The sequence below is a fragment of the Brachionichthys hirsutus genome, chromosome 10 (genome assembly GCF_040956055.1).
Source record: "Brachionichthys hirsutus isolate HB-005 chromosome 10, CSIRO-AGI_Bhir_v1, whole genome shotgun sequence".
NCBI lineage: Eukaryota > Metazoa > Chordata > Actinopteri > Lophiiformes > Brachionichthyidae > Brachionichthys > Brachionichthys hirsutus.
The window spans coordinates 13192690-13206479 of NC_090906.1; the positions used below are offsets into that span (position 1 = coordinate 13192690).

At 51.7% G+C, this 13790-nt stretch overlaps 2 protein-coding genes across 3 annotated transcripts; one reads left to right on the forward strand and one right to left on the reverse strand.

The window, feature by feature from the left end:
* The first annotated feature begins 1407 nt into the window (after positions 1-1407).
* On the forward strand, positions 1408-6579 carry rps6kb1a (ribosomal protein S6 kinase b, polypeptide 1a). Of its 2 annotated transcripts, none has more exons than XM_068744931.1 (15): positions 1408-1479; positions 2333-2376; positions 2715-2835; positions 3634-3702; positions 4138-4285; positions 4357-4414; positions 4494-4594; positions 4896-4986; positions 5075-5165; positions 5259-5366; positions 5444-5506; positions 5594-5671; positions 5756-5863; positions 5945-6052; positions 6153-6579. In XM_068744931.1, the coding sequence occupies exons 1-15, from the start codon at positions 1408-1410 to the stop codon at positions 6573-6575; spliced, it is 1683 nt and encodes a 560-aa protein (XP_068601032.1). In that variant the 3' UTR covers positions 6576-6579. The 2 variants fall into 2 exon arrangements, with proteins under 2 accessions (XP_068601032.1, XP_068601033.1); XM_068744932.1 differs by having other exon boundaries at positions 5945-6057; positions 6153-6547.
* Positions 6580-8153: 1574 nt separating this feature from the next.
* Positions 8154-10525, reverse strand: rnft1 (ring finger protein, transmembrane 1). The gene is made up of 9 exons (XM_068744933.1): positions 10402-10525; positions 9474-9913; positions 9316-9392; positions 9142-9242; positions 8920-9073; positions 8695-8853; positions 8564-8629; positions 8392-8493; positions 8154-8302 (listed from the first exon to the last, which is right to left on the reverse strand). Exons 1-9 carry the CDS (start codon positions 10425-10427, stop codon positions 8168-8170), a joined length of 1260 nt encoding a protein of 419 aa, XP_068601034.1. The 5' UTR covers positions 10428-10525; the 3' UTR covers positions 8154-8167.
* Between the last annotated feature and the right edge of the window lie 3265 nt (positions 10526-13790).

Consider the following 13790-nt stretch of genomic DNA (forward strand, 5'->3'; position numbering starts at 1 on the left):
CGAGCAAATAATCTGATCTGGCTTTTCCTTGACGGCTGTGAGACCGAAACACTTCTATCAAATTAGGAAGTGACATCAGAGCAGGAAAGAATTAACATCTGTAATGTAAAAAGGGGAAATTATTGCCACTCTGTTGATCGTTTTTGCCGCTCAAAGCCTGAACAGAATCGGCTGCTTTTACCAGGTTTGTAAATTCCTGTTTCTTCCTCTAAAAAACAAAAAACATTTCTCCAGATATTTTAGCCAGGACTAAAACTAAACCAGCTGAAACCCCGACAATGTTCCATTCAATGTTCTTTTCTATTGAATCAATACATTTGGACAACATTGCGTTTTGTTAAGAAACGATCATTTAATAATAACTGCTTTGTTTTCTTCTTACCGCTTTCTGAAAAAAAACAAAAAACAAATGTAATGTAAGCTCACGACACAGAGAGAAAGATTAACCGTTGTTTAAAATGTTTAAAATGACTGGATGAAGAGTTCAGCCACCGACCATGCAGCGAGACATCTGTGTGTGACTAACACGATAAATAGTTCATTCTTCGCTATCTCTGTAATCCTCAGCCGAAAAACATGATCTGAAAACCCTTTGGCCGTTGTGTTCGATGTGGTTTAGCAGTTTTCACGGAGGAACAAACATCACAACGAGGATCTGATGTGGGAGCATGGAAATTTGATGAGCGCTCAACCTTCATGGTACCACAGGAACCAAGTGTGGAGACAAGTAATGTCCTATTTATGATCATAATAAATCTAGCTGGCGTCGGAAAGCATTGCGTTTCTGCTTTCTACTGTAAAATGCATTCAAATTTATTGACATGACTTTTGATGAGGATCCTGAGGCCGATGTCAGGATGGATGAAGGCATCTCAGACATGGAAAATGATTCCTTTTTTCTTGCTGCCATCTGCTGGTGAAAAACGGGAATTTGAGGAGGACGCTGGAGCGAATTATATGGACGTAATAAAATTCTGTTGTGTTCAAAAGTCTAACCAGATGTCAGACAAAACCACAGGACGTCAAACTTTTTAACAATAATTTGGACATTTGGACTCTTTTATTTTTCAGGAAATCTTTTAACCCATATCAATTTCAATTTGGGACATTAAACTGGCTAAATTTTATAAAACACCAGATTTCAAACAACATAGAGCTCATCTGGATTTATATAAAATTAGTCGGCAAGATTTTAGCCATTTTCAGAATGTTTACGTTAGCATGTCGGCATGTTCAGTTCTGGTGTCCGCCGCTAGAGGCGGTCTGCCGCCCGGTCCGTGCGTTGTTTTGGTTAGCACGTTAGCACATGCGTTCTGCTCTCGCCGGCTGTAACGGAGATGGCGCTCCCATAAAGCCGGGGAGCGGAGCTGCGTTCTCTGACCAGACACTGCGCGAAGAGCCGTGGCCATGGCGGGAGTTTTCGACATTGATTTGGATCAACCGGATGAGAACGTATCCGACGACGAGCTCGAGGATGGGGTGAGTTTACGTTCCCGCTGATACGAGCTAGCCGGCTGCTTAGCAGTTAGCATCATGTCTCGAGGCCCGTGTTGCTAGCGTCGCGTCTGTGTTTCGACACCCGTTATCGGACATTGGTTGGTTGCCCCTTTCCCGCGTATTCTATAAACAGTCGTTAATCACGTTAAAATGCATTCCTGTTTTATTTTGTGCGTTTAAACTAGTTACAAAGCTATGTTTATACTACATTGTTGTTGTGCTAGCTAGCATGTACTGCACGTAGAATCGGCATTGATGGCGGACCGGTTAGCGTTTCCGCCGCCTTAAAAAGAAAAAAAGAAAAAGTGGCGTAGCGTGAGCTTCGTGTCCGATAATGGATTCGGAGTTTTAAGCGATTTGGACCTCTGCGTCGGCATTCGCCTCACAAACGGGTACGCGCAACAGAGCGAGTATTTAAGTCACATAAATGTCGCATACATTATTGTCTGATAACGAATTCAGGGATATTATTTCACGGGATGTGAAGAAACCCAGAGTAGACCGGCCGACGAGGGAAATGCTAACAATGCTAACAATGCTAACGGAACCGACGCCAGAAGGACTACGGCGCTTGTTAGCTTCCCCGCGCTCGCTCAACGTTAGCGAGTTAGCCGAGTTGGCTATTGGTTGGTTGTTAGCGATTAGTTTCAAACCGGTGTAATTATCCTTTAACCGAACCTTTTTAACTCGTAGCGAAATGGACCGTCGGGGTAAATAATCCGTCACTACTGGGGAATACAATTTAAAACGAATATAACATGTTAAACGGCTTTAATATCGTGAATAAGGTCTGTTTACGTGTAAATGAGCTGCGCTAATGATGCTCTTTCTGCAGTCTCAGCTCGGTGAATACATGGACCAGTGCAGCGGCTTTGAATTGTAAGTTCAAGTAAAACTCAGATTATTTTTTACCAGCTGAAGACAAAGACATTTTTGAGAGATTTTTTGTAAATCAATGTTTAATTGTAGTTTTAGGGGTTTGTGCGTCAGTGTCTTTGCATGTTTCTTTGTTTATCCGAATGCATCCAGTTATAATTCATACGATCCTAGAAAATGTGCATCTGGGCAGAAACATGGAATTCGGTATTGCCGGATCTAAATGCATTTGGCCTCGTCTGCGTTTAGACCCAAACACCTGTAACTTTCAGCAATAAATGTTGTGCGGTTTGGAATTTGTAGACGCAATATTGTGAGGATGTAATTGGTCATTTTCCTAGTAACTTGGACGGCTGTGAGAAATTTGAGATCTCTGAGAACAGCGTGAACAAGGGAACGGAGCAGATCAGACCGGAATGCTTCGAGCTGCTGAAGGTTTTGGGGAAAGGCGGGTACGGAAAGGTGAGATTCAGCCGTTTACCGCGCGCTCTTGAATTACGCTCGCCTCTTTATCGCTTTTTGTAAGATGCAGACTGACGTTTGGGATTAGTTCAGGGTGGAAACTTAAACGATGAGTTAACGACAGGAGCGAAGCCGCGGCGTTGGGTGTCTCGGCCACCGTCTCCTGTTACGGATATTTGATGAGCCGTTAATTCAAAAATATTATTCCTCGGTATTGAAATGTCCTGAAAATGTTGTTTTTAAGCGGTTGAATTACCGCTTTGTCATTTGTTGTTTTTATCTTGGGATTCCAGCAGATGGAAATTGAGATTTGTTGGAAATTAAACATTTTCATTGCTGATAGTCGGCAGCTTTTTTTCAATCCGTTTCTAAATGTTTGTTGTGAATGTAACGCACCAGAAGGCCTGCCATCCCAGAATCATCAGTGTCCAATTCTAAATATTTCATTTTGTGCTCATTCTTGTTTTGGTAAAATGTCGGGGGACCGGAACGTTTCTGGCATTCCGTTTCCTGCGTTCATGCCTTTGATCAATTAAAACGAAATAAAGTCAGATTTCAGATTTTATTTATTTTATTTTCCTCTCGGCGCAGTCGGCCCTGTCAAACTGGCACATCCATTCATTTCGGCTGCTTGCTAACGTCACGGCGATGCGTACCCGGGGGCGGGACAAGGCGTCACGGCTGCCTCGGGCTGCCTCGGGCTGACGACACGCTCGCTCCGAGTCACTATTTAAACAGCCAAAAAATGCAGCTTGTTCAAAACACTTATGTAACTTCATGAGACGCACGTTTCTGCAGGTGTTCCAAGTCCGGAAGGTGTCCGGCGCCACCTCTGGGAAGATATTTGCTATGAAAGTTTTGAAGAAGGTGAGTGAAACCTTTTGTAGTTGAAAGAATCTGGCGAGGCGCTTTCATGGTCGGTTTGTCTGTTGCGCTGCCCCTCGGTGGTCGCTCAGAGAAGCGCAGCCTAGAAGGCCTTTATTTGATCCGACCTGAGTCTACCTGGAGGCGGAGCTTCGTTTGCGCTGCTACATTCAGCCATGGGTCCAGACGCTCCGAGCGGACCGCCCAGAATGATGGCAGCCGGGGGGGTCGTTTCCCATGAAACCTGAAACCTTCCGTCTGCAGCCGGCGGCGGCCCCCCCCGGTGCCTCGTGTCCCCCTGAGCGCGAGGTTACGGCTAATGACTGTGTTTATTGGCTTTGTGAGCGCCACCATGCACGCTTTAAGGTTACCACGCCAACGGTTTCACACCTGGGACCGCCGTGCTCTTCTGTCCCCCCCCCCCCCCCCCTGCTGAAGGCTATGATCGTACGCAACGCGAAGGACACGGCGCACACCAAGGCGGAGAGGAACATCCTGGAGGAGGTGAAGCACCCTTTCATCGTGGATCTCATCTACGCCTTCCAGACGGGGGGGAAGCTGTACCTGATCCTGGAGTACCTGAGCGGTGAGGAGAGACGCGCGTCCCGGCGGCCGGAGCCGCCGTCTCATGTGACGCGCTCGTTTGTGTCGACCCAGGTGGCGAGCTGTTCATGCAGCTGGAGAGGGAGGGCATCTTCATGGAGGACACGGCGTGGTGAGTCCGATCCGACCGGCCTTCCCTCCGGGAAAGGTCCGCAAGCCGAACAAACGTTTTTTTATTTTCACGCTGGCAGCTTCTACCTGGCTGAGATCTCCATGGCGTTGGGTCACCTGCACCAGAAAGGCATCATCTACCGAGACCTGAAGCCCGAGAACATCATGCTCAACGACAACGGTACGGAAAGGCGCCTGCGGAAAGGCGCCTGCGGAAAGGCGCCTGCGGAAAAGCGCCTACGGAAAGGCGCCTGCGGAAAGGCGCCTGCGGAAAGGCGCCTGCGGAAAAGCGCCTACGGAAAGGCGCCTACGGAAAGGCGCCTACGGAAAGGCGCCTGTGGAAAGGCGCCTACGGAAAGGCGCCTACGGAAAGGCGCCTACGGAAAGGCGCCTACGGAAAGGCGCCTACGGAAAGGCGCCTATGGATCCGGCGCCTTTCTGGAGCACGGAGAATGAATGTAGTTTCTTTCTTGTGTTTCCAGGACACGTCAAGTTGACGGACTTCGGGCTGTGCAAAGAGTCCATCCATGACGGGACGGTCACCCACACCTTCTGCGGCACCATCGAGTACATGTAGGCCACGCCGGCCGCGCCCTTTAGGTTCTACCGCCCCCTCAGCCCGACTTCAGCGCACCCGTCGCGTCGTCTCGGTCTTCCTCAGGGCTCCAGAGATCCTGATGAGGAGCGGACACAACCGAGGGGTGGACTGGTGGAGTCTGGGAGCGCTAATGTACGACATGCTAACGGGAGCGGTGAGTGGCGGCGCCGTTTAGCACGAGGGCGGAAGCATTTCGTTCGCCCCGCCTCGCCGACGGCCGTCACGTCTTTTTTATTTTTTCCCACAGCCTCCGTTCACCGGCGAAAACCGGAAGAAGACCATCGACAAAATCCTGAAATGCAAGCTGAGCCTCCCGCCGTACCTCACGCAGGAAGCCCGGGACCTCCTGAAAAAGGTGAGCGGGGAAAGGACACGCCTCCCGATCGGCGCCTTCCGTGTTGAAACGTCTGAAGCATCCCTGAATTCTCCCAGCTGCTGAAACGGAACGCCTCCCTGCGGATCGGAGCCGGCCCGGGAGATGCCGCCGAGGTCCAGGTAAGGGAGCTCCAAGCGGCATCGGGTTTCAGGTGCGGGTCTTCATCCGAGGAAAGTCTAAACGTCCTGCCGCTGTGCTTCTCCGAGGCCCATCCGTTCTTCCGGCACACGAACTGGGACGACCTCCTCGCTCGCAAGGTCGAGCCTCCGTTCAAGCCTTTCCTGGTGAGTCGAGCCTTTTCTCGCGCGACGGGGCGTCGCCCAGAACCCGTTGCTAGGCGCTGAACTGAGTCCGTCTTGTCTCGGCAGCGATCGGCCGACGACGCCAGCCAGTTCGACTCCAAGTTCACCAGCCAGCCGCCGGTGGACAGTCCCGACGACTCGGCGCTCAGCGAGAGCGCCAATCAGGTGTTCCTGGTGGGTTTCCTGCCGGCGCCGACGGGGCGCGTAAGCAAACGTGTAAACGAAGCATCCTGTTCTGTCCCCCCCCCCCCCCAGGGTTTCACGTATGTCGCCCCATCCGTGCTTGAAAACGTCAAAGAGAAGTTCCCCTCCGAGTCGAAGGTCCGCTCCCCGCGGAGGATCCCGGGAAGCCCGAGGACGCCTGTGAGGTAACCGTCGGTTACGTGCCAGACTTCCCAGCATCCGTTCGTCGTCGGGTGAAATTCACTCGAGTAACGGAACGTCCCCCCCCCCCCCCCCACAGTCCGGTGAAGTTCGTCGGCATCGACTGCTGGCCCCGGGGGCTCTCGCTGACGGGCTGCCCCTCCCTGTTGGCTCCCGGCGGCTCGGCGGATCAGCCCATGGAGGTGTCGGCGGCGGCGGAGCAGATGGACACGGGCGGCGGCTTCGCCTCCGAGGCGTCGGCGCCGCTTCCCATCAGGCGCCCATCGGGGTTCAGTACCGGGCCCTTCAGGAAGCAGTCCCACCCCCTGAACGCCAAGCGGCCCCGGCATCTACGGCTGAACTTATGACCCTCGGACTCTTTGACTCCTCTTTGCGCTTTCTCCATGAAGACTCGCTGATCAGCGGCTGCTTCCGGCCCCCCCCCCCCCCTCGCCGTCCTGACACCGATGATCAGCGCGTGGGCGTCGCCCGACGCGGCTTCGGCGTGCTCGACTGCCGTTAACGGTTTCCCGGTGCTCTTCGATCCTCGAGTCTGGAGAATGTTACCTCACAAACGAGGGGCGCGCCCTCCGTGCCGTTTCGTACGACGATCGCGTGGTGTCCTGCGGCGAGCCTCCTCGCCATCGCCGCCAGGAGGAGGAGCTTCACTTCCAGGAAAAAAAAAAAGCAGCCATAAAAGGTGGAAGTGAGATTTCAGCTGAAAGCATCACTTCGAGGTAATCGATACCAAACGCCGACTCGGCTTTACGTGTCCCGGAACGCTTCACTAGCGTCTCTCCAGTCGACCAGAATCGCCGTTTCTGCCGTTTCGCGCTTGGCTTTTCCACGAGGCCTCGGTAAACCGGAGACGACGTCGGCTCGACGTCGGCGCTTCCGCTTTGAGGTCGGCCGATTCCGGGGGGTTCCTTTCTGAAGATCAATCGCTCCGACGTTTACACCAGTGAGTTTGTTCGAGTTTTTTTAAGTGCCATTGTTTCCGCTCGTTGTCCATACTATGCAAACGACGTATTTATTATTTAGCGTTCGACTAAAGTGTGCCGATTTGTTTGGTGACCTCGCCTTTGCGTAATTTATTCCTCGTCAAACGTTGGATCGGTTTGCCTCCCTGCCGACACCGTGCCTTCATTGGCGGCGTACGGTCTGGTTTTATTTTGATTTTTTTACTTGGAACAAAGCTGGGATTAATTCACGAGGTTTACTTCCTGTCGTTTCTTGGGTCGTGAGAACTGAAAATGACTTTTAGCTTTGACTGGTGCTACTTCGGTTCGGGTTCATTTCTGAAATACGAGTGTTTCGTGAAAGAATGAACGTTATTGAAGTTGCTTTTTCCTCACATTATCTGTATCACGTAAATAATGAAGTTAAAATAAAGCGATGGAACTTTTTGGTCGGACATTTTCGTCCCATCTTGATCCGAAGAAGCACATAAAACGAGTCGGACACATTCAAACAGACCTTTATTCAGATCGGAACTTCAGTTGGTAAAAACAGTGAGATTACTTTTGATAAAATATCTTTTTTGCAGTCTTTGGTTTCATAGAAAAAGAAACGATTCTCATCCCCCATAGAAAAATAAAACGTTATTCTTAAAGTCGGTTATTCTCATTTATCATGTGGAAAGGATCAAATATTCACGCAGCTGGAATCAGGACATCAGCTGCCGCTCTTCCTGTCTGCCGTTAGCATCGGGCTAACCGCGCTGACTGTTGCTAATCAGCCCGCTAATTGTTTGAACCCATTCGAGGTCGAGTTGCTTCTTTTGATGTAGAAACGGGACACGGGTTCACGCCGTCGACTTCCAGCGGCGAACCGAGGACAATCTTCATTTAAAATGCGTTTTAAACGCGTGTTATTATTTACAAGTAGAGTCGGTCAAAGTTCCACTTTGTAGCCCCGTGGGGGGAAACTGAAATAAATCTGACACAAAAAGAAACAAAACAAAAGCACGCTGAAATGAGCCCGTCTGAGTTGTGTGTCCACAGCTAATCGATTAGCGCGTCCGTTATTTATTTGGGTGTTCGGAGGCGTGGAAGGAAACAAAAACATCATTAAATACGAGCTAATACTCTCACGCCACACCCAGAAACGTCCCGGTCAGTAGATGTGCAGGTGTGGTGACGTGGCGCCGTCCCTCCATTTGTGGACCTTCTCTGTGATGGCGGTGCGGCAGAGCGGGCAGCTCTTCTCCCGGTTGAACCACAGCGCGATGCATTCGTCGCAGAATATGTGCTGCGGGGTAGAAGGGCAACAAGGCGTCGGTACCTGCCCCTGGGGAGGCCGATCCATGCGGCGGCGGCGGCGCCATCGCCCGCTCTCACCTGGCAGATCAGGGCCCGCGGCTTCCTGTATTCCCCCTGGCAGATGGGACAGACGTCTCCGGCCTCGCTGCACTGCGTCCTGGTCGCTGCTGCGCCCGCGTGCTGCGGAGGAAGAGCGCTTGAGAGGACGCCGGGAACGAGCTGAACTCGTTCAAGGGGAAGGAGGACTGACCTCGCCCTTCAGGGATACCCTCACGGTTCTCAGGAAAGACGCCCCCTGGCTGTAAAAGCCCAGAAGCTGGACAACGGGGGAAAGGTTAACGTTCACTTCTGCTTTCCTATCGGCTGATTGATTAGTCGCACCTTCAGGATGAGGTAGAGCAAAGCCAGCAGGACCCCCAGCGTGAGTCCGGGGGTGCCGTCGGCCTCCTGGTAGGTGACCAGGTAGCGGAACCACGAGGAAACCGGAGCCGCGGCCTGGTGGAGCTGACCCAGCTCCTCGGTCAGCGTCAGCCACCGCATCTAAAGACAGAACCGCGGCGGCGTCAGGTTTTCATTTTAACGACGACTAGAGGAAGTCCGCCTCACCTGCGTTCGGTAGGGCACCAGGGCCGGCGGCGGCAGCAGGGCGAGGCACTTAACCCCCATGAAGAGGAACTTTATCATGAAGTTGGTGACGCCGACGGCCCACAGGACCTCCCAGAAACCCAGCGGCTCGATGGTCGGACCGAGGAAGACGAGGCTGGAAGGAGCGTCGCGTTGAGGTTCGTTACAGGCGGCCCGGGTTGGAGGTGGGGACGGCGTTCTCACCAGAGGTAGAGTTTCTCAGCCAGGAAGGTGTAGTAAAGCAGAAGCGCCGACGCCGTCAGGAAGAGCAGCAGCCACAAACACCGCAGCTTGGAGCGCCGATCCTGGGGAGGCACAGCCGAGCGTTAGGAATCCGCCGCCCGGGATCAGCTCGTGTGGTTTTCCTGGTCGACTGACCTGCAGAAGAACTTGTGTCTGGATGCTTTTATTCACGTATAGGAACGTCGTGACGAGCCCGACGCCGACGGCTAAGCCTGGAGGGGCAGAGCCGGGAGGAAAATGACGCGCCTTTTATTCGCCGCGGCGATCCTGAGGTTTGTTTTCCTCGTACTCACCGAGGGCGTGTTGGCTGACGAGTTTAGCGCTCAGCACGACGAGGAACGGGAGGCTCTTCTGGAGCCAGCGGAAGAGGCAGCGCAGCTCGGACAGGGAGGCGCCGGGCTCCGCCTCCGCCTCCGGGTCGGGCGGGTCACGGTCCGGCTGCGGCGGCCGGGCGTGTCCGTGGGGCTGAGAATGCGAGTGGCCGTGGGAACCGCCCCTGCATCTTCTGGATGATGTGGTTCCGTTCGACTCCCCGGCCCCGCCGCTCATTGGAATCCGCACCTCACCCTTCAGAGGGCCGGCGGCGGCGGCGCCGGGGACCGGCGTCCTGGCGAGAAGCTCCGGTTGCAGATTTAGGGATAAACCGATTCCTTCACAAGCGCCTCGCTCACTCGAATCCGGTTGCATCGCGGCCGGAGACTCCCCGGGTTTCAGTGCTCTTCTGGAATCACTCCTTCAAAATAAAAGACCAAATATGTCCAGGACGGAAGTCAACTCCTTGCATCAATGAAATTAAAGTGGTGCAGACCACCGGACGCGTTTCTGACGCTTCCTGTGTTTTATTGAAATTATAATTTCTTTCATTAACCAACATGAATTGATTATAATCACACCTTTACTTCGTTGCTTGTTCAAAAATAATTGTCTGCTGTTTTGATCGTTCTTAATCAATAAATACCTGATGGCTGCAAATGTTTTGAAATGATAAATGTACTATCTCGGCTTCCTTCGAGACACCGACGTTAAATATTGTTGTAAAGTCTAGTTAGTAAGTAGTTAGCGTCTTCACCAGGTAAAACGTAGACGTTGTATATTCAGGTGAGTCATTTTGACTCAGACTAGTCGTTTTGCTAGCGTTAGCGTTAGCATTAGCGGCTAACAGATGTTTCCCATTACGGAAAGAAAGGAAGTCAAGACGCGGCTGTGGAAGCTCGAGCTCACCGGATATTCTGCACCCGGAGTTTCATTATAAGATCCCCATTAATATAAATCCAAAGTCACCGACCGGAACAAAAAGGAAAAGAAAACCTAAACAAAACTAAGCCTTTAAGCAGCAGCCTAAGTCACAGCTTCCGCATTCGCGTAGACATCTTTACGTCACTTCCGGCAAACTTCTGTAAGATCGTGAATGTTGAAGGATGTAGAAATAACACAATGTCGCCACCTTGTGGTCAATTCTGTGGAGCCCGGAATATCGGGAATATAAAGCAGATCTGGAACTCAGAGAACGCGAAGGTTTGTTTGTTTGTTTTTATAGGGGTCCAATCTAAACCATCATGAAACATCTTCTGGTGCTGATCCAGATCACCATGGTGACGGTGTAGATCCGGTTAGGAGGGAACGAGCTGCTTGGGGGAGGTCTGAGCTCTCCGATAGTTTCTAATCCAAGGTTTTCCAAAACGTTCATTCATTTTCTGCCCTTAGATAAAGAACCCCCCCCCCCCCCCCCCCCCCTTTGGGTTAAGTCCAGTATCCGCTCGGATGCTGGTTCTGTTCTAATACAATATATAAACTACTTCAGTGCCGGAGTCTGAGCTCTCTTGATTGGAGGATAGAATTAGTTTGACCTTTCCTCCGTTATTGCATATTGTTGCGCTCGCAGATCCGTTTTAACGCTGCTCCGTCTTTGACATTTGTAGATTTCATTACCTTGCCCTTTCATTTTATCTCTATTTGATTTTATTGCCAGGTTATAAAGCATCCTTCACTCCGAATGTGTCGGGCTGTCCTTTTGCTCTTCAGTTGGGCTTTATTTCTGCACTTCTGCTCTGAATGTGGGATTTTATCGCTTTGTTTATCTCCTTCGAATCACACTGTATGATATTAAGGTCAAATCAATGCGTTTGATTCAAATGAAACACGAGAGGCGCGTCAATGCAATTTGATTGCACGTTTCAGCTGAGAGTGCAATATCATCGCATGCGCTAGGTGGCGCACTGTGGAAGTGAGCAAGTTGACAGTGTTTGGCCATTGGTAACAAAATCTGTTGCTCAATAGCGCCGCTTGCGCTGGCCTGGCGGCAATGCCTATCAATCTTGTGTTATTATAGCCCTCATGACCACGACGGTGTCAGGTTACCCACACTGGCGGCCGGAACGCCTTATTGGGACTGTCAAAATAAAACGCCTACTGCGACTAACAAGCTGCAGCAACGCTTTGTGGCTTTGCGACCTCAAAATAAAACACGTGCACGGTAATATTAATCTTTTGGATTGAACAATATTATATTTATAGAGATAGTCGGAATATTAAACCGCGAGTTATCTCCACATTACTACTTACTATTTTAATAGTGCTTTTATTTTGGCGGAAGTACTGCCTCCCCTGTGACGTGTGTCCGTGTTTCTCCGGTTAGCTTGACGAAGCTTTGACCACCAACGAGCCAATCGGCTGTGGAAGGCAGAGTTGTCCCTGTGGCCGCCATTAAAGAAAGGAATCCATGAATTCAAATGGAGACCAACAGGAACCGATGTTGGTAATATGATCGGAATAATCGTCGCGAGACGGGCCGATGGCGGATTCCGAGGGGTTTCAACCGGATGTATGCCTTTTTTAGGCTAATGTTTGCAATGGAGGAGTAAAGCAGGACGTTTTAATTTTTTAAAGCAGAGCCCGTTTCGGGGCTAAGGGGGAGGGGGGAGAGTTGCTTCTTTTGCTCTCCTTTTCTTTTTTGTTTTATGAACATTTTTGGCTCCTTTTTAATTTGCCTCCACTGCCTGCTTTCGAGATGTCAACAAAAACATTCTTTTTTTTTTTCTGGCCGCTTTTAGCTCCGGCGGTGGAACTGCAATAGGAAGGTTGTTGAATTGAACTATCCTCCAGCCAAATGTTGTAAAAAATAAAATAAAAACAATATTTCTCCCGCAACCTCAGAAGACGTAAACCGGCAACTGTTGTCCGTTTCCCCGGGAAGTGAAACGATGGCGCTTCGCAGCTCGCACTGACGGAGGATGAGTTCTTGTTCTGTACCGAACGGGGCCAGCCTGGAGGATTGCCATTCCAATCTATTCTGTCTGGTAAGAGATTTAAAACTAAAGGAAAGCAGCCATTTTTCCAACAGGGGGCTAAGCTAAGCTAAGCTAACGTTAGCCGCTCGGGCGTCAGTGGAGCGGCCCGCTTGAACTGACATCATCTCGGGGCACCGACCGGCGTCGCTCCGCTGATTCGTCAACGTCTGCCCGTTTTAACGGCGACTCCGAACAGCTCGCCCGTTAAACCGGCGACGCTTCGGGCTCGTCGTTACTCGCTTGTTGTTCTTGGTTTACTACATTTTAACAGGACAAACAAGCAACACGGCCGGAACTCCGGTGCGGGGGGGGGGGGGGGGGGGGGCATTATCAACTTCTTATCGCACTTCCACGCCGTGTTGTTGTTGTTTTTAAATCGAGCCGTGAACTAAAGCACCTTCCGCACGTCGGCGTGCACCTTTACGCTGTTTACGTTCTTCACGTTCTTCACGTTGTTTACGCTGTTTACGTTCTTTACGTTGTTTACTTTGTGGAAGACATGCCGGGAATAGATCGACTCGGCCGATTCATCGGAGAACCCTTTAAACAATAAAACGGTCCCGGGTAGGACTGTACGGGCGAGCAGCGAGAGTAAAGCAGCATCAGTAGCGCGTTGAAGGGCTCCTCCCCCTTTCTGTTTGATCACCTGTTGACCCGCCTGCTAGCCCCGCCCCCACTGAGGTAACGTTTCATTGCTGACGCTGGAGTTCTACTCGAATGTTGGGACAGCACAGCTCTCCCTGGAACGCTGCGCCTCCAGGATGCTGTCAGGAGAGGGCGTGTACTGATCGGGGGGGGGGGGGGGGGGGTCTTCAGTTCGATGGCGTGCTGGCCGGATGGCGTGCTGGCCCGATGGCGTGCTGGCCCGATGGCGTGCTGGCGTGCTGGCCGGATGGCGTGCTGGCCGGATGGCGTGCTGGCCCGATGGCGTGCTGGCCCGATGGCGTGCTGGCCGGATGGCGTGCTGGCCGGATGGCGTGCTGGCCCGATGGCGTGCTGGCCGGATGGCGTGCTGGCCCGATGGCGTGCTGGCCCGATGGCGTGGCGCTTCATTTGCTTGCCTGCTCCACGTCCCTCTCTTTGCACGGCGCGCCGCTCGCTCGCTCCCCGGGTCGAGGGTCTTCGTCGTCTGCGTGTCCGACCAGCTAGCTGCGACCTCGCTCTGCTCCAGCTGACCGCGCACGCCGCTTCTCGCTTAATCTATCGATTCAAGAATTTGATCAATCGAGAAATGGGATAAAAATACGCTCAAATGTGTCGTTGTGTGTTTAGGAGGTATAAAACGTACAAACAAGTGTTAATGTTTGCAATAAGATTCGTTCT

Coding starts and splice junctions, on each gene's coding strand:
- rps6kb1a (XM_068744931.1), top strand. CDS start 1,408: ATGGCGGGAGTTTTCGACATTGATTTGGATCAACCGGATGAGAACGTA. Junction 5,166..5,258: donor ACGACATGCTAACGGGAGCG/GTGAGTGGCGGC, acceptor TTTTTCCCACAG/CCTCCGTTCACCGGCGAAAA. Junction 5,367..5,443: donor CCCGGGACCTCCTGAAAAAG/GTGAGCGGGGAA, acceptor GAATTCTCCCAG/CTGCTGAAACGGAACGCCTC.
- rnft1 (XM_068744933.1), bottom strand. CDS start 10,427: ATGAAACTCCGGGTGCAGAATATCCG. Junction 9,914..10,401: donor CTCCGGGTGCAGAATATCCG/GTGAGCTCGAGC, acceptor TTTATTTTGAAG/GAGTGATTCCAGAAGAGCAC. Junction 9,074..9,141: donor GCTGAGAAACTCTACCTCTG/GTGAGAACGCCG, acceptor CGCTCCTTCCAG/CCTCGTCTTCCTCGGTCCGA.